The sequence below is a fragment of a genome (assembly GCF_019968985.1).
Source record: "MAG: Porospora cf. gigantea B chromosome Unknown PgB_NODE_164_length_31943_cov_183.653, whole genome shotgun sequence".
Classification (NCBI taxonomy): Eukaryota; Apicomplexa; class Conoidasida; order Eugregarinorida; family Porosporidae; genus Porospora; species Porospora cf. gigantea B.
In genome coordinates this window covers 1-16,078 of record NW_027178721.1, presented here as the reverse complement: position 1 = coordinate 16,078, position 16,078 = coordinate 1, and the positions used below count along the sequence as shown (strand labels likewise).

At 54.5% G+C, this 16,078-nt stretch overlaps 9 protein-coding genes across 18 annotated transcripts; 4 read left to right on the top strand and 5 right to left on the bottom strand.

Annotated features, from left to right (window-relative positions):
• Window positions 1-47: 47 nt before the first annotated feature.
• On the top strand, window positions 48-1,298 carry KVP17_004175 (uncharacterized protein; the record flags this gene model as incomplete). Of its 2 annotated transcripts, XM_068522133.1 has the most annotated exons (2): window positions 48-1,004; window positions 1,067-1,081. In XM_068522133.1, the coding sequence occupies 2 exons, from the start codon at window positions 48-50 to the stop codon at window positions 1,079-1,081; spliced, it is 972 nt and encodes a 323-aa protein (XP_068378064.1). The 2 variants fall into 2 exon arrangements, with proteins under 2 accessions (XP_068378064.1, XP_068378065.1); XM_068522134.1 differs by having other exon boundaries at window positions 48-1,298.
• On the bottom strand, window positions 1,288-3,573 carry KVP17_005329 (uncharacterized protein; the record flags this gene model as incomplete). The annotated part of the gene is made up of 5 exons (XM_068515134.1): window positions 1,288-2,049; window positions 2,157-2,234; window positions 2,261-2,898; window positions 2,927-3,383; window positions 3,412-3,573. 5 exons carry the CDS (start codon window positions 3,571-3,573, stop codon window positions 1,288-1,290), a joined length of 2,097 nt encoding a protein of 698 aa, XP_068378066.1.
• KVP17_004164 (uncharacterized protein) lies at window positions 3,551-4,366 on the top strand (the record flags this gene model as incomplete). Of its 2 annotated transcripts, none has more annotated exons than XM_068522117.1 (1): window positions 3,551-4,366. In XM_068522117.1, one exon carries the CDS (start codon window positions 3,551-3,553, stop codon window positions 4,364-4,366), a length of 816 nt encoding a protein of 271 aa, XP_068378048.1. The 2 variants fall into 2 exon arrangements, with proteins under 2 accessions (XP_068378048.1, XP_068378047.1); XM_068522116.1 differs by having other exon boundaries at window positions 3,782-4,366.
• A 113-nt stretch (window positions 4,367-4,479) lies between these two features.
• On the top strand, window positions 4,480-5,142 carry KVP17_004170 (uncharacterized protein; the record flags this gene model as incomplete). The annotated part of the gene is made up of 1 exon (XM_068522127.1): window positions 4,480-5,142. One exon carries the CDS (start codon window positions 4,480-4,482, stop codon window positions 5,140-5,142), a length of 663 nt encoding a protein of 220 aa, XP_068378058.1.
• Window positions 5,143-5,305: 163 nt separating this feature from the next.
• On the top strand, window positions 5,306-7,666 carry KVP17_004167 (uncharacterized protein; the record flags this gene model as incomplete). Of its 3 annotated transcripts, XM_068522120.1 has the most annotated exons (2): window positions 5,306-6,663; window positions 6,691-7,666. In XM_068522120.1, 2 exons carry the CDS (start codon window positions 5,306-5,308, stop codon window positions 7,664-7,666), a joined length of 2,334 nt encoding a protein of 777 aa, XP_068378051.1. The 3 variants fall into 3 exon arrangements, with proteins under 3 accessions (XP_068378051.1, XP_068378053.1, XP_068378052.1); XM_068522122.1 differs by lacking the exon at window positions 6,691-7,666 and having other exon boundaries at window positions 5,306-6,667; XM_068522121.1 differs by lacking the exon at window positions 5,306-6,663 and having other exon boundaries at window positions 6,740-7,666.
• A 323-nt stretch (window positions 7,667-7,989) lies between these two features.
• On the bottom strand, window positions 7,990-9,889 carry KVP17_004169 (uncharacterized protein; the record flags this gene model as incomplete). 3 transcript variants are annotated; one of them, XM_068522124.1, is made up of 2 exons in its annotated part: window positions 7,990-8,791; window positions 8,820-9,889. In XM_068522124.1, 2 exons carry the CDS (start codon window positions 9,887-9,889, stop codon window positions 7,990-7,992), a joined length of 1,872 nt encoding a protein of 623 aa, XP_068378055.1. The 3 variants fall into 3 exon arrangements, with proteins under 3 accessions (XP_068378055.1, XP_068378057.1, XP_068378056.1); XM_068522126.1 differs by lacking the exon at window positions 8,820-9,889 and having other exon boundaries at window positions 7,990-8,811; XM_068522125.1 differs by lacking the exon at window positions 7,990-8,791 and having other exon boundaries at window positions 8,816-9,889.
• A 25-nt stretch (window positions 9,890-9,914) lies between these two features.
• Window positions 9,915-11,871, bottom strand: KVP17_004174 (uncharacterized protein; the record flags this gene model as incomplete). Of its 2 annotated transcripts, XM_068522132.1 has the most annotated exons (3): window positions 9,915-11,368; window positions 11,397-11,579; window positions 11,607-11,871. In XM_068522132.1, the coding sequence occupies 3 exons, from the start codon at window positions 11,869-11,871 to the stop codon at window positions 9,915-9,917; spliced, it is 1,902 nt and encodes a 633-aa protein (XP_068378063.1). The 2 variants fall into 2 exon arrangements, with proteins under 2 accessions (XP_068378063.1, XP_068378062.1); XM_068522131.1 differs by lacking the exons at window positions 11,397-11,579; window positions 11,607-11,871 and having other exon boundaries at window positions 9,915-11,129.
• Window positions 11,872-11,928: 57 nt separating this feature from the next.
• On the bottom strand, window positions 11,929-13,269 carry KVP17_004168 (uncharacterized protein; the record flags this gene model as incomplete). The annotated part of the gene is made up of 1 exon (XM_068522123.1): window positions 11,929-13,269. One exon carries the CDS (start codon window positions 13,267-13,269, stop codon window positions 11,929-11,931), a length of 1,341 nt encoding a protein of 446 aa, XP_068378054.1.
• Window positions 13,270-13,322: 53 nt separating this feature from the next.
• On the bottom strand, window positions 13,323-14,596 carry KVP17_004163 (uncharacterized protein; the record flags this gene model as incomplete). Of its 3 annotated transcripts, XM_068522114.1 has the most annotated exons (3): window positions 13,323-13,767; window positions 13,796-14,296; window positions 14,325-14,596. In XM_068522114.1, the coding sequence occupies 3 exons, from the start codon at window positions 14,594-14,596 to the stop codon at window positions 13,323-13,325; spliced, it is 1,218 nt and encodes a 405-aa protein (XP_068378045.1). The 3 variants fall into 3 exon arrangements, with proteins under 3 accessions (XP_068378045.1, XP_068378044.1, XP_068378046.1); XM_068522113.1 differs by lacking the exons at window positions 13,323-13,767; window positions 14,325-14,596 and having other exon boundaries at window positions 13,792-14,175; XM_068522115.1 differs by lacking the exons at window positions 13,323-13,767; window positions 13,796-14,296 and having other exon boundaries at window positions 14,321-14,596.
• Between the last annotated feature and the right edge of the window lie 1,482 nt (window positions 14,597-16,078).

The window sequence follows — 16,078 nt, the reverse complement described above, 5'->3', positions numbered from 1 at the left end:
GGTTGAATGCTGCACACATCCATCTGATATGGAAACCACCATTTCCTATGTTACCAACGGCTGCCTTCTTGCAGATTGACCTTCAGGCTCGCTACCCTCGTAACGCCCTACTGCTGTCGGATCTCTTCTCGGTCCTTCGCCAAAGACCGCCACTGAACCTCCCAGCACCCAAGCAACCCGACAACAGCCCAGTGTGCCTCCCAGACCCGCAGATTCGTGTATTCCGTATCGCCGCGTTGCTGTATGTAGTGAATTGGACCCTACTCCACTCGGGTAACTACGACCAACATGAACCGCGGGAATTGTTCGCTTTGGCGTGTGCGTTATTGGGTTGGTACCGTCGAGTCTACCCTCAGGGGCAGGTCGCAGTGGCCGAGGCGTTGTCTGGCATTCCTGACACTGATATAGCGGAGGTCGTGCCGCTGGACGTCAAGCCCAGTGAGTTCTTTTGGGACCTTGGCTTGATTGTGGGCGGAGAGGAAACGCGGTGCTCAGGCCTGCTGCAGACTTGGCTGGCCGCACTGGTTCAGAAACCGCTACGTCTGCTGCTTCCCAGCACCCAGCTAAATCTTCGGCCGTTGACCAACCAGGTGCCAGAGCTCACCGAGATCCCTGCTGACTTTTCAAAGCCCTTTATCATCCGCAAGGCGTGTTCCTGGCCCGCGATGGACAGTTGGACCAGTTTGGAGTTCCTGTCTACCCAACCTGATCGTCTCGTTCCTGTGGAGCTCGGGAGCACTTATCTAGACGCTCGCTGGACGCAGCGCCTCATTACAGTCCAGGAGCTTCTGACGGACCACTGGGGCCCGTTATGGGAGGGAAAGCAAGTGCCGCTTGCCTATCTGGCTCAGCATCCGCTTCTCGACCAGTGGCCTCACCTTCAGCGGGACGTTTGTATGCCCCGGCCATGTCCGTTGAGCACTCTTCGACTCTTTTGGGCAGGGCCTGGTGGAACGGTCAGCCCGCTTCACACGGACCCTCTGGATAACTGCTTCGTGCAGGTCGTGGGGAGCAAGTACATGCGGATAATGCCTCCGTCATCTGCCGACGCAGTGAGGGCATTCAGTTCATTCTTCAGTAATACTTCTTCTGTCAACGAGGACTTCCTGGATGGTCTGCGACCCGAGACAAATCCTGAGAGTTTCAGTGCCGAATTCACTGCCGCTCCGTTTTTGGAGACCTATGTGCATCCAGGGGACCTGCTTTTCTTCCCTCGAGGCTACTGGCACTACGTGAAGGCGTGCAGCGGACAACCCATCTGCATATCTATAAGCCATTGGTGGGATGTTAATACATAAGGTGATACGGTTCATCCATCTCTTGACTTAAGCTCGATGCCATCGAGTCCAGTGTCGGTAGAGACGTGCGAGACTGACTTGCGACATCCATGAACTTATCGTAAAGAAGTCGAATGATTTGGGACTTCTTTTTGTCCGCGGAATTGATGATGGTTAGGTCGTTTCGGATGGCATCGATGGTGCTGTTTGTTTGCAGCATGTAAGCCTCGTGACCTGCGGCTGCACTGTCAAGGTTGATTCTCATCGTCTCCCGTATGCTGTCCAGGGCGCTCTCTATCTTTTGTGTTCGCCAAAACTGATTCTCGTCGTTGAGGATATCTCGTAGAAACAGTACATCACTATTCAGCATAGTCATCCTCTCATTCACGTCAGTTTCCATAGCCGTGAGCTTGTCCCGCAGAGAGTTGACCTCATCCATGCCGCATCTCGAAGAGATGTGAGCCATTAGTCCCTGGTGTAGCGCTTCCATCTCTGCCTTGGTGGCTTTTTGAGACAGCGACTCCAGAAGCATTTTCTCAGCCTTGTCAAATTCTCCTCGACTGACGACGCTGCCTTCGCCCTTCAATCCAACATGGTGCTGGATCTCCTCGGTCTTGCACTCGAGGTCCGAGAGCGTCTTCGAAACGGCTTCTGCCTTCTCGTACACCTGCCTCAACAGGAATGTCAGACGAGACGTGCTCAGCAATGGTTCGTTCCAGAGAGACTCGTCGGGAACGTCTTGAATCCCGGAGCCGCAGTTGTGCCCGTTATCCTGCTGGCAATTTCCCATTGCTATTTCTGTCACGGTCAGATAAGGCGCGGGAAGGGTTCACAGGTACTTCGTCGAATGACTGCGTGACGAACGGTCCTAAACCTCACACGGAAGGATGTTACCCGCTGCAGGCATTCTCGAACCAGCATCTCCGCCGAGGCGTCGATTCCGAACTCACCGAAGGCCTGTTATGGAGAAATAGATGCCTCACGACCTCTTGACGCATTCGAGAATAGTACTCTGCAGCATCCACATCCGAGAGAACAACCGTGTCACGCGATGAGCTAACCAGTCTACGAAGGGACTCAATGGATCCAGGAAAGACGTCCCGAAGGCTACGGAGAAGCGCCACGAGGTCTTCGCCTTCCGCGTGTTTCGAGCGTTCGCAGCGGCACTCGCAGAAGTCTCTGATGGGCTCCAGCTCTGCAAGGCTCCGGTATGCATCTTGGTGACAATTCATACACGCGTCTCCAGCTCGGACAATCAGCAAAAACTCCTTGGTTCGAGAATCGCATACGTCACACAGACACCGAAATCCATACGTCAGGCCCGGGTCCCAGAACCCACCTTCGTCAATCATTGGTCGGTAGCGTATGGTAATTTCCTCACCAGCACGCAGCTTCTTCACTGTGACACCTACCACAGGACAGCTGTGCGGAGTCCCTTTCGGGAGGCTGAGAATGTCCCATCCAGTGTTCACGAAGTCATGATGGGCGGTGGGTCTGCAGCTGTGGTTGCACAGACTCAGACCCGGGTACAGCCCCAATCCACAAGGACGACAACGGCTATCCATCAGCAAAAACGCATTGTTCTGGATGACAGCGATACAACGGTCGAAGGCGCGTAGGTCTGATTGTCTTGCGGACACGGCACTCACCTTGACACAGAGTTCCTGTTCTGGTCGCCCAGACGCTGTGCAGATGATGAGACAACTGCAGCAGCTCCTCTCGGCCCGCGACCCAGGGTACGTTGCCACCCGAGAGTACGCTGACTTGGTCCGCCAGACTGAGACGGTTGAAGTCCCTCCATGTGCGCCCGCAGATCGGCGTCTCTGTACCAATCTGGGCAAAACCCTGAGCTCCAAGCAAGAACAGAAGCCGAAAGGTCAAGCGGGCCGTTTTCGGCATGCCGCTGGCCCCGAAAGCCAGGACAAAGCGCAAGAAACGGCATTCCCGGCGGTGTACCGCGACCCAATCTCGAGCGCGACACTCGTCGCTGCAGTAAGCCGTCTGTCGACAGCCGGAGCATGTGTAGCAGCTGGCCTCTACCACACACCAGGCACACAGATTAGAGTCGTCCACAATGAAAGCCGCCGGATCAAATACGAAATCGGCCTAAGTCGGTACTGCTGTGCGAGCCCACGGTTTCCATATCCTGCACCGCGAATATGCCGCGGCCCTTAGGTGGTGCGGCGAGGATGGACGCTAGGCTCATGTGGTCGGTTGCAGACATTGCCCCACAAGATTGGTCGTTTTCCTTGTTTTCGTACATTTCCGTCAGAATGAAAAGACTGAACGCACTCATTCTAATTGTAACGAGCTATGCACAATACCCTGGATGGTATTCTCCATCGGATGGTGTTTGTCGTCTTCTGGGGCCGAGTTCGCAGCTAGCTAGCCTTGAATATCCGGATGCTGTGGTTGTCCCGGAATCCGTGGACACCTGCCTTGACTCAGCGCCTGACGCCGCAGGCGTCCCAGTGGACACTTCCCTCCAATGCACGCGTCTAGCAATGGCCAGCGCTGTGCATACCTGCGAATCGAAGGGACGAGTAGCGACACCTAGTTGCGTGCTGGAGAATTGGTATCACGCCCGTGGCGTTCTTTGCACGTTCGTCTGCGTACGAGAGGGCAGTGATGACTGGGTGGACTGTCTTCAGGGGCATGTCGAGCCCATTTTCGATAGCAGCACATTGACACCGAAGACGACCGATGATTCGACCACGACGGGTCGTAAACCATCGAAAACCGTTCCAGTAGTGCTGTCAAGCGGTGCTGCGGTCGCTGGGGTCGCTGGCGCGTTCACCATATACTACGGCTCCTCTACGTACACACCTAGAGGTAACATGTTGGTGGGTAACTCTCCTAACGCCAACGCTCCAGGCAATGCGTTGGATTACGGCGACCTGGAAAATCTGGGGGCCAAGTTTGAGACTGCTCCAGAGGAGGAGAGTGATGACGCGAAGATCGCCCGTGCATTTTCGCAGGAACTGGGCCATGAAATGTCACAAGAACTGCAGGATGAGGTGGCTGAGATGGGGATGAGTAAGACTGAGCATAAGATTATGGGCGCCATAGAATTGCTCATGGATGATTAGAGTCGTGGACGATGAAGTTTAGGAACGCAAGCCTGTGGTTTCGAGTCACTCTCGAGGATTTAAGCATTCTTTTCATTTACGTTGAAATCTATCGAATTTCAGCATTTTCCGGAATGGCAGACGGGCAGGACCTAGACCTTGCTGATCTCCGTGAGAGGGTGGCAGATAAACTTCACGAGATTCTCACGAGTGAAACCGCCAGGGTGTGGGGTCTAAGCGTCACGCGGGTGAAGTTGGAGGAGGAGCTGGGGCTTGAGAAGGATTTCCTTCTGAAGCAGGGCAACCAAATGTTTATGTTGGAATTGCAGAAGCGTGTGGAGGAACTGAAGGCTGATGGAGCAAAGAAGCCGTCAAAGCCACCCAAGCCGGCAGTAAAGAAGCGGAAGGTGTCCGTGAAGGAGCCTGACAGTTCTTTTGAAGGAAGTTCCTCCGAGTCTACGATCAGCAGTTCTAGCTCTGAGAGTGAGCGACCACGAAGGAAGCGAGGACGAACGAGTGTTAAAAACGCCCAGCGCAAATCGATGACCAAGGCTAAGTTTCTTGCCGGTGCGGAGCACTACGATTGCAGTGTCGGCACTCTTGAGTTCAAGGTGGCACCAAAGCAGTTCAGAACTGGCAGCTGCGGCTGGAGCTACAACAACAAGGTGGATTTGCAAGTGAACGGAAAGGTGGTTAAGGCTCAACTTGGGCTCAATGTAACGGTCATCGGGAGCCAGGCTTGGAAGGATGGCAAAGAAAGCAAAGTCGCATCGTCCGAGGAGGCGTCGACGGAGTGAAGTTATCCTGCGCATATTGACGCTTATGTAGTAATAATGGGAAACAGGACAATCAGTTATGTCAGATTTGCAAGGTCGTGGGAAGTCTACGAGGGTGGTGAGATATGTGGTACTTCACCGACCCACAACAGCCTATTTTTTTTAATTCTGAGTTTTGCCGTAGATGACTGGCGATGTCTACTCTCTCTCTCCTCCGGGCCCGACTGCCCGGCAGAAAAAACACCTGAAGCGTAAGCAGAATCTCAAGGAGAAGAAGGCGCGAGAGAAGGAGGACGCAGGCCTCTGGCCCGAGGACGTGCACAAACCAGAACGGGAAGCGCTGCTGAGCTCCTTTCAGACTGCTTTGGCTGAAATCCCCCGCTTGGGCGCCTTACCTGCCGTGGAAGCTATTGCCTTGGCCAACGACACCGAACGTAGGATTGGCACTCTCGAGAAAGTAATGATGGAGTCTATTTCCGTCGAGGAGGCCAAGAACGAGCGCCCCCCCCGCGGGGAAAGCAAGGAGCTCCTTGGCGATCGCATCAAGGTACTCATTTCTAAAAGAGAGCGAGACGAAGTCTCGCTGAATTCTCTTTTGAGGGTTTACGGCGTGTGTCTGTGCTGGGAAGGGCTGAAGCAGTACAAAAGCTCGATCGCTGCTCTTACGGCTGCGTGCACTGAGCTTAGACAGGGTAACCAGAGTGCCATCGACGCCGCAAACCGTTTCCGTGCTCGGGAGGAACTACTAGGTCGTGTGAATGACCTACTCCAAGCCAAGGAGATGGACCCTATTGATTTAGAAGATCTCATTTCAGTTAACGTGGATGTCACGACTGAAGGGATGAATTTGCTGTTCGTCCCGCCGAATAGCTTGCAACGCCGAGTCTCTCAGCTGTACAGCGTCGTCGTCGAGAGGCCTAGAGGACGCCAGCCTCGGGGTACTAGCCTGGTGCAGGTCCACGGAGAGGAGAGTGCCGTGGCGGGCGTAATCGCCTTCCTCAAGAAGTGCGACTGGGCCTGCAGCGGAAAGGCCAGCCAGGAGGTTCATCGCCGACTTATCGGAGCCATTGTTGGCAGAGGAGGCAGCGGTATTCGAGCGATTGAGGAGGAGACCAAGTGTATTCTCCGCATGGATGAGACGCATCTCAAGATCTACGGAGAGCCCTCCAATGTGGATGTTGTTCTGAAGAAGATTGATGCGATCCGAAACGACAACGAGCAGGCAGCATTCGTCACTGCTGACGTGCCGACGCCGTCGAGCATCGCACGATATATTCAGCGTTATAGCCTGTCGGACCTCCGCGACTTGTACTCCAAGTGTCAGGGCGCTAGTATCCGTGTAGTGCTGCAGGGCTCTGACAACCAAGGTCATCTGGTTGTCCGCGCAAGAGTCGACGACTGTGCTGCGCTGGAGGCTGAGGTGAAGAAGCTGATTGCAGGCCTGTCCTTTGTCGAGTTGCCAGCTACTGGTCGTGCCGTCGGTCGCGTTTTCGGTGCGATGAGTCCTCGTCGGGTCCTCGCGAAGGAAATCCGTTTGACAGAGTAAGCTTCAGGGTTTTCGGTAATCAGGCGCACTCCAGCGGAGGAGTTCTCTCGCATTATCGAAACCTCGAGTTTGATGGTTAACCGTGTCGGTTTTAGAGTGGAAGACGGCGAAACCAGTGCTCTTCAAGTCTGCGGAGCCACTTCTGTGGTGGAGGGCTTGCGATCGAAGCTGGAGGAGCTCCTAATGAAAGCGGGTTATGTAGACAACCAACTTATCATTTCCCGGTTAGAGTACCGATGCATCGGTGATGACTCTCTTTCACTCATCTCGGCCGAGACTGCTGCACGTGTATTTTACCAGATCGGTAACCGAGATTCCGTTACTATCGGAATTCGTGGTTCAGATGAACAGAAGGCCGCAGCTGAGGCCATGCTGAAGGAAACGGTGGCGAAAATGGCTCAGATCGTGGAAGTCACTGTGACAAGCGAAGCTGTCATGAGGAGCATTCGGCGCAACCGGTTCGATGTCCTTCAGAAGTGGCAGGACCTCTATGGGGTATTGATTAATGCGCGTGACGAGGTTCTGGAGATTTCTGGCAGCCAGTTTGCAGTGGCGGATGCGAAGGAAGGCATCCTTCAATTCATCGAGGAAACTGCAGAGCACGAGAATTCCTTGGTTACCGAATCTATAACCATACCCAGAGCCAGTATCGGTCTGGTCGTCGGTAGAGGAGGGGCAACCATCCAGAACATTCGTTCTTCCTCGGGAGTGGACTCAATCGACATTAATGATACTGATGACCAGTCCACTAATGTTTCCGTGACGTTAACTGGAAACAGCACAGGGCTTATTCTGGCCAAGAAGATGATCGAGCAAGCCACGGGTCCCCGCGCTCCTGCCCCAAACCGGAGCGCTGGCCGTGGCCGTGGCGCTCCGCGCGTCTCGAAGCCTGCGCCTCGGAAGGACCCGGAGGACACTCCCAACCTCGAGGCGGACTTCCCCTCGTTGGATAGTCACCTGGAGAACTTGCCGTCGACCTCCTTCTGGAGATCTGCGTAAAGTGGGGAGTGTATGTATTCCTACTCAGTGATCAGATTTCGACTCTAACACAAATCCAAGCAATCGAGCTTCGAACTGCGCACTTATCGTTCGTTGGGTTGCGTGTCGAACGAAATGTCATCCGAGTTCCCAATTCTCGAAACATGTCGATCGAAATGAAACCGAGTTCCCAATGCTCTAAAGCGAAACACTCTCACATACGGAGTCATGGAGCAGAAGGGTAGTCCTCTGTTGGCCTTGGACCAGTCGTGCCTTCTGATAGCATGACGATTCCGAGTCAGGTTCGGAAGCATGATCATCCTCAATCTGCTTCATTCTGAACTTTAGCTGCTTACATCCATCATTATATGGTCGAGACGACTTCGAAGCTGCGCTATTTCGCCGAGGACCTCCTGCTGGTCCGACTGTCGCTTGTCCTGATCTTGTATCTTTTGGGGAGAGTCGAACTTCGGAAAATCCTTCTGCCGCTCGTTGGATGACGAGCGGTGGCCTCGAGGCGCATGTGGAGGGTTAAAACTGAGGGCGGCGCTGGTCAGCGTCTTGGTGGTGCTGAGCGTGGACTCTTTTCGTGGCGCCTTTCGCAGCGGGACTGGCTTCGACAACTCTGCCCAGAGGTTCTTCAAACAGCTCCCAGCCTGCTGTTCGGCGCCCTTAACCGCTTTACGGGCCATGCGACGCTTGAATTTCTGGAGGTCCTCTGGCACGTCAGACGAGCTCTGCCGCTCAGACGTGTCTAATCTCATGGTGGGGATCTCTCGAAAGCTGGCATCTGTGTAGACACCGGCAGTGTTGACAGGTGGCAACTCCTCATTGACGCTGTCAGTAGAGATTGCGTAGAGAGCCGGGGGGTACGTTGCAGTGGGATTCAACCTCATCAGCAAGGCCTTTAGAGGGTCTTGAGTGTCGATAAAGGATTGTATGGGAAGCGTGGGTATCACCGATAGAGGATTGACCTCCCGAACACCCTTATGATCTGGAAGTCTGTTGAAAGATAGATTGGGTATGGAGAAGGGCGCCGGTTGCGTGGTTTCTCGTTCTGGCGTCTCTGTTGGCTCAATGGGGCTGCACTTGGCTTCAGCTTCCCGGCGTCTCAGCTCTTTCTCTTTTGCTGCTAGATCCAAATCCCTGCTTGCTGACGCACCCATACTCTCACCTCTGTCGGATCTCTTCCAACTCCTTAGAGGCAGACATCCGTGTCGCCTTAAGAGCGCCCTCCAGTCTCAAAACCTCCTCGTCTCCCCGAATACGTTCATCCTTCATTTTCCGCTCGAATTCATCCCTTTGATCCTGGATCTCTCTCTCCAAGCGTTGCACTTTGCGCTCCAGCCGCTCGGACTGATCCAAAGCCTGGGTCTTCTCCTCTACTAGCAATGACATTTGGAGGTGGTCGGCGTTCGACTGGCGTCGGTCCTCTTCCAGGCATTGCTGTCTCCATTGGGCTCTGATGCTGTTCATTTCTTCTTGGAACTTCTCTCTTGCGATTTCAATACTCTTACGACCTGCCTTCAGCTCCGCTTCAAGCTCTTCCAGCTGTGTTTGTTTCACTAACGCTAGCTCCGCAGCACCTAAAGCCTTATCTCTGTCCAATCGCTCTCTTTCAGCCTTAAGCGCATCCTGTTCCTCTCCTCGCAATGCTGATACGTGGTCGTTCCGCTCCTTTCGAAGGCGCTCAGCCTCCTTTTGATGCTCAATATTCAGTCTGGCGTCTTCGACGGCAATCCGCTGCCGCTCCAAGGCGAGTTCATGCTCGATACGAGACCGTTTAGCTGCCTCCTCATCTGCTTTCAATTGGGCTCGTTTCTCTGCCTCTCTCGTCTCCTCCTCTGCTTTCAATCGAGTCCGTTTCGCCGTTTCCTTTGCTTCATGTTCTGCTTTCAATTGGGCTCGTTTCTCTGCCTCTCTCGCCTCCTCCTCTGCTTTCAGTTTGTCAGCGTCCACCGCCGCTTCCTCCAGCTTAGCACGTAAATCTGGCGCTTCAAGGCCACTGGATTTTTCAATGTCAGCTTTGGGAGTCACCTCTCCTCTTAGCTTCGCAATCTCCTGAAGGGTACTAGATTTGTGAGGCTCGTGCGAGTCGTCCGACAAATCAAAGCTAGACCCGGAGTCGGAGTCCCAGTGCGATCCTGTCGCCATTTTCACCTGCGTCGAATTGGCAGGTCCCCCTTCTGTCTGGTTTCCTGATTTCTTAGACTTCTTTTTCTTCCTCTTGAAGGGGTTGAACATTCACAAATGCAAAGTATTGACTAGTTCATGACACCCGAAATATTAAAGCCTTCTGAGACGAGGCCCGTCCCGTAGCCAACACGAACCCGACAGTAGCGTCAACACTCACAGGGCGTCCACCGGCCGTTACGGTGCTCCCGGAACGGATGTGCTCCTCCACCAACTTCTTAACTGGTGTGGAGACAGCGACATGCTGCACAGGCAACTGGCTCAGAGGTACACCGGTGGGTCCGACCACGACACGGGTCTTGAATTCCTGTCGGGCTGGAGGTGGGGAGGCCAGGCATGCGAGCAACTCCTGCGGAAGCAAGAGTCGGTAGGTTCGTCGGACCTGCGCCAAGGTTAACGCCGTACAACCTTTCTCGGACAGATAGATAATGAGGGCATCTGGCATTCCGTCGTTGCTGAGGAACAGGGTCTGCAGGAAGCTGAACCCTGGAACATTTCCGCTGCGGGTTGCTTGAAGGCAGGATGAGGATTCCAACTTGCGGTACTCGGCGAACTCTGAGTCGGGTGCGATGACCAGAGGCTTGGCGAAGACGACATCCACTCGCATCATTCCGTTGGTGTCGTATAGCTTGCACCATGAGAGGTCCCAGTCGCAACGCTGCAGACTATTGAAGACGTCGGAGAAGGAAGACCCTTGAAGAGATGACGTCAGCGTCATAGTTGTGGGATCTACCATATAAATGGCACCAGAGGCCTCCTCGACTAGTGCGGTGTCCTGCATGGCGTTTATTTGGGCGTCAACCACCCGCCCCCGCCCCTTTAGCCGCCAGTTACCGTCCAGATCTCCAAGGGCCCCCGAGGCCGTGCCAAAGAGGCCATCGTTGATGACTGTTATCGATTGAATCTGCAGGGGCATGTCGAGAGTGAGTTGCTGCTTCGTGTCTCTTGCCAAGCAGAGAGGGCAGCCAGCGGACAGAAACATCTGAGGCCCCTCCTCATCCAAACGCAGAATGTCTCCCTCCCGTGTGCCAAGGAACACGTCACCAGTACCATCGATATACGCTGCTGTGGCCTTCCCCTTTGTGGAGTACTTGGCTTGGATGGCGAAGGGCTCACTTTCCGCGTTCCTGGTGAGAAGTACCGTTTCATCAGCACAGACGACCAACGAGCACCTACTCCTGAAGCAAAGTGCATGTACCACGCCTTGAACCTGGTGACTGTAGACGCCTTCCAGATGACGGCTGGAGGGTCGGGTGTCTATGTGACCTGTGAGCACAGTCCCGTCGAGCATTCCGATTGCTACGTGCAACGTTTCGCAGTCCAGGAGACAGCCCAGAGACCAGAAGTACTGCCCCTCCTCCTGCGAGGGTATCTGGAAACTGCCTTTCACTCTGAATGCGGTGTCACAAATCAACAGGCAGTTGTCCAGTCCCAGACTCAGCACTGTTCCGTTGTATGGGCCTGACAGGGTACGCACCGCGTCCTTGTGGCGCGTTTCCGATAGGAACGGAGGAAGCACTCCCACCGCCTCTGCGTGTGGATTAGGGGGCTGGCTTACTTTCGGGGGTGGGAATCAACAGTTGGTTTTCGACCAGTTCCGCGTTCAGTGCTCTGGCCACCGCCCGATCGAAGTGCTCCGGTGACGCGACGGACACCCACTGGTCAAGGTCGTAGCTCACACGACCGAGCCGCCACAGATACACCTTGCCAGTGTTGTCGCCTGCTATAATGCAGAAGAAGGCTGGTTGAAGTAGTTCTCTCTACCCACTCGCATCGTCACCTTTGATCACAATAAAGTCGTTCAGTCTGTGGAAACCAGCACTCATCACAGTCACTACGGCTGACCCTCTCCACAATCGCAGAAACGAGTCATGGCTGCTGGTCACCACGTACTCAATGCCTCCCACCGACACAACCCGAATCTGGCTCACTCCAGAGCAGTGTCCATAAGGCACCGCAGGACTATCGCTGTGACAGTGTGGACAGAGGACAGGGTTCAAGAGTGACGGTTGCAGAAGCGATATCTGCACCATTTATGTTAATCCTTCATATTCACAACAGTACGTTCATGTCGTTCTCACGACTCGCATTCAGAGCATCCCATATGCCTTCACCGCGTCGGCCACCTTCACGAAGCCGGCAATGTTTGCGCCTGTCTGCAAGTCGTCCTCGTTCTGCACGTACTTCTTCGCATTGTCCACACACTCATTGAAGATGTGCTTCATTATACCCTTCAGCCTCTCGTCGACCTCAGCGCGTGTCCAAGAGAGGCGAAGCGAGTTCTGGCTCATCTCGAGTCCTGACACAGCGACGCCCCCCGCATTCGCGGCCTTGGCGGGGCACAGAACGATTCCGTTCTCCTTGATGAGGTCCACCGCCTCGTTCGTCGTCGGCATGTTCGCTCCCTCAACGATGATGCGGCATTTATTCTGCACCAGCTTCTGCGCGTCGACGACCTCAATTTCATTCTGCGTCGCGCAGGGGAAAGCCACATCGCAGGCAACGCCCCAAGGTCTCTCGCCGCTGACGAACTTAGCGGTCGACGAATGCTCGCAGTAGTCTGCAATGCGTCCTCTCTTCTCGTTCTTAATATTCATCACCACCGCCAGCTGATCCCGCGTGAAACCGTCAGCCTCGATAACGTATCCCGAGGAATCCGAGAGAGTCAAGGGAATGGCGCCTAAGTCGAGAAGTTTTTCGCAGCAGTATTGGGCAACATTGCCGCTTCCTGAGATAGTGCACTTCAGACCTTCCAGGCTCTTTCCCTTGGACTCGAACCAGTTTTGGGCGAAGTACACGGCGCCGTATCCAGTGGCCTCAGGCCGAATTAGCGAACCTCCATAACTGGGCCCCTTACCCGTGAGGACACCCTCGAATGCATTTCTCAACCGCTTGTATTGACCGAACAAGTATCCAATCTCTCGACCACCCACGCCGATGTCGCCGGCAGGGACGTCAGTGTTGGGTCCGATATGGCGTTGCAGCTCAGTCATGAAGGACTGGCAGAAACGCATCACCTCGCCGTCGCTCTTTCCCTTGGGGTCGAAATCAGATCCGCCCTTTCCACCGCCCATTGGAAGGCTGGTCAACGCGTTTTTAAAGATCTGCTCAAATCCGAGAAACTTAACAACGGAAAGCGTTACAGTGGGGTGGAACCGCAGACCCCCCTTGTAGGGACCAATGGCGGAGCTGTATTGCACCCTGTATCCCTTGTTGACGTGGAGGACACCGGCATCGTCGTACCAAGGAACCCGGAAGAGAATACAACGCTCTGGCTCGGCAATCAAGCGCAGCACTTCGAGATACTCAGGCTGCTGATCGAACAGAGGTTGCAGAGAGCGGCAAACCTCCTCAAAGGCTTGGTTGAACTCTGGTTGGTTAGAGTTGTGTTGGCTAATGATCTTGATCAGCTGCTCAGCGTTGGAAGCCATCTGCTATTTTGTATATATATGTGGCACAGGTTAGGTTAGGTACATGCCCCACACTAGCCGAGCTTATAGTTCTCTGGCCCCTCAAGGTCGCGGTTAGTGCCTTGGTCCTGTCGATCGGCTCGTGTATACTTCTGCATGAGCGCTGCCATCCTCTCCAAGTGTTCCTTCGACGGCCCCTGGGGCTCCGGCGCCGTTTCCGGAGAGGGTGGCTCCGCGGAGGGGCGTGCCATCTGCCGAGGCTGGCTCCTCGTCGGGTCTCGTTTCCTCGGTTCGGCTGCTGTTGCCTTTTGCCGCTCTCGACGGCGATATTCAACCAACAGGTCTCCTTCGGTTCGTGCTTTTTTATGATGATGTTCGGGTGTCTCAGCGAGGCACTTTATTATCACCAGACCCAGGTCAACAATATCCTCTTGGCCATCGTCGAAACATACTACGACAGAGATCCTTCCAGGACTCGTCGCGTCCACCGAATCCACAGCTCCGTTCTTCCACTGCCCGCTGCGTCATGGCGAACCCAGAGCCTCACTCAGTGCAGGCGCAAACGCGTACATCCTTGCAGAACCGATCCAGGTTCCGTTTGTTCTGGACTTTTCGCTTCCGGTGCTCGTCTAGCGTCAGCAACTGCGTGCCATACAGCTGCTTGACCTTCACTGGCAGCCGTGGCAAAGGTTGCCCCGCGTGCCGCGCCTCTGCCAAGAGTAGTTCAGCGAACTCGCCAACGGTTGTGACTGCTTTGTCGTGGCCAGGCTGGAACTCCTGGTCGTCCAGCAAGTAGGGCTCGTACCAGGACCACAACTTCTCGGCTGGCAGAACGTAGCGTAGCAACAGGAGTCCTGTGGCCCGTACGAAGGCGTTCGCACTCTCGACCAGGTTCAGCACCTGCTGCTCAGAAGGTCTCATCGTCATTAGCTTGTAGAGGCAGCATGAGAATGTTGATGGGGCGGCCCTACTTCCGGCAACGTAGGGCTCCGCGTCGAAGGCGTAGATTTCGATCTCGGCGACGACCTGCTCTACGGTTGGAAGGGCGCTGCGTGAGGCGTTCTGCGATCACTCACAATAGCGATCTATAATACTCGGACACCAGAATTCGCTCTCGAAGCAGTCCGCTAACGTTGAACGTCGTGTCGTTGGTCATTTCTAACGAAAGACCCGCGTGAGATGGGTCGGGACGGGCTGGACGGGCCAGACGGGCCAGGGCATTAACGCTGTTCTTATATTTTCTGCAGAGCTTGCACTTCAGGTCGGGCTTGTCGTGCACCTTGCACTGCATAATCAAATCTTGGGGTTCTTCAGTGGCCACCCATAGGGGAGGTTCGGAAGGCCACATAACGAATCTCCAGGGTCAAGCGAGCGTATCTCAGTCTCGCCTACCAAAGAGACAGAACGGATGGAGATAATTCGCCTTTTAAACCCTTGACAGAACCATGGGTCACGGAGCGTCCAGGTATAAGAAGGCCCACTCGCGCATGCGATGGAAGGTAAGTCAACCAGCCTTTGTATCATTCTCACTCTCTCCCAGCACAAGAAGAAGCGCACTCGTCGGCTTCAACGCAAGAGACGAAAGATGCGGCAGCGATCGCGATAGTTGACGTGTAGTGACCCTAACTGGCTTCAACTCCCCCCTTATGATGCTGCACTTGGGCGTTCAGTTCTCTTGGGCACCTGCCTCAGAGTTGCAAAACGCCCGATATCGTCGATCTAGAATTACCGGCGCAGCGCGTGCCGACCTGTCTGGCTCTACACTCTATCTCTCACATTATCACTTAGTACCCGCAGAGTTGCGGAAAATAACATGCCCTTGTTGTGCTTCTAGGGAGAGGCCAGAGGTATCGACTACTTGCAATAAACATCTGAACACATGCGACTCATACATCTGGTGTGGCGAGACGATGAATATTACAGTTCATCTAAATGACTCGCATTGCTTTATTACTCGCTGCGACTTCCATGGCTGCTCAGTGTCCTCAGGGACCTCAGTGCACTATTGCTGGGACGAAATGGGATTGGAGTCAGATTGCCGACTGGAAGGCTTGGTGTGACTCTACCGTCGCTATAGCTACATCTTGTGATGCCGCACTAGCGACAGCTCGGACTATGGGCTGCGATTGTGGACTTCAGGTCATCGCTCCCTCCTGTGAACAGAGAGCTGACATCAAGTTTGCAGGTAATTCCTTTCCTTGGTCTGCGGCTTCCGAATGGAAGGTGTTTTGCGACAACATCATCAGCGCTTCTGCTGACTGCTCAAGTGCTTTGTCTACGGCGCAGGCCTCTGGAACCGACTGTGGTTTGACTGGCAACGATGGTGGTGATGTCCCTTCCACAACCACGACCACTCCCTCGACCACCACCACTCCCTCGACCAGGACCACTTCTTCAGTGACCACTCCTTCTGGGGGAGCGGCGGACCCTAAGGTGTTCCACTATTTCCCTGCCTGGGGCCTCTGGACCAGAGACTACAACGCCTGGTGGATGCCTGCCGGTAAGGCCAATGGCATGCTTTACGCCTTCTTCGACGTGACATCTGAGTGCACGTGCATCTCCACTGATGAGGGTGCCGATTTTAAAAAGGGGGCTTCATGGGGTGGAATCGTCAACCAGATCCATGGTTCAAACGACTACCAGTCTTCATGGGACTGGAAGGGTTGTTCTGGTAACCGAGGTCATATCCAGTCTCTAACTCAAACTCATCCTGACTACGAAATCATGATGTCTCTTGGAGGTTGGACGCTTTCGAGTAACTTCCACAAGTGCCTCAAGACGCCTGAGAACAGGGAGAAGCTTGCGCAGTCCATTCGGGTAACGGCTAGCA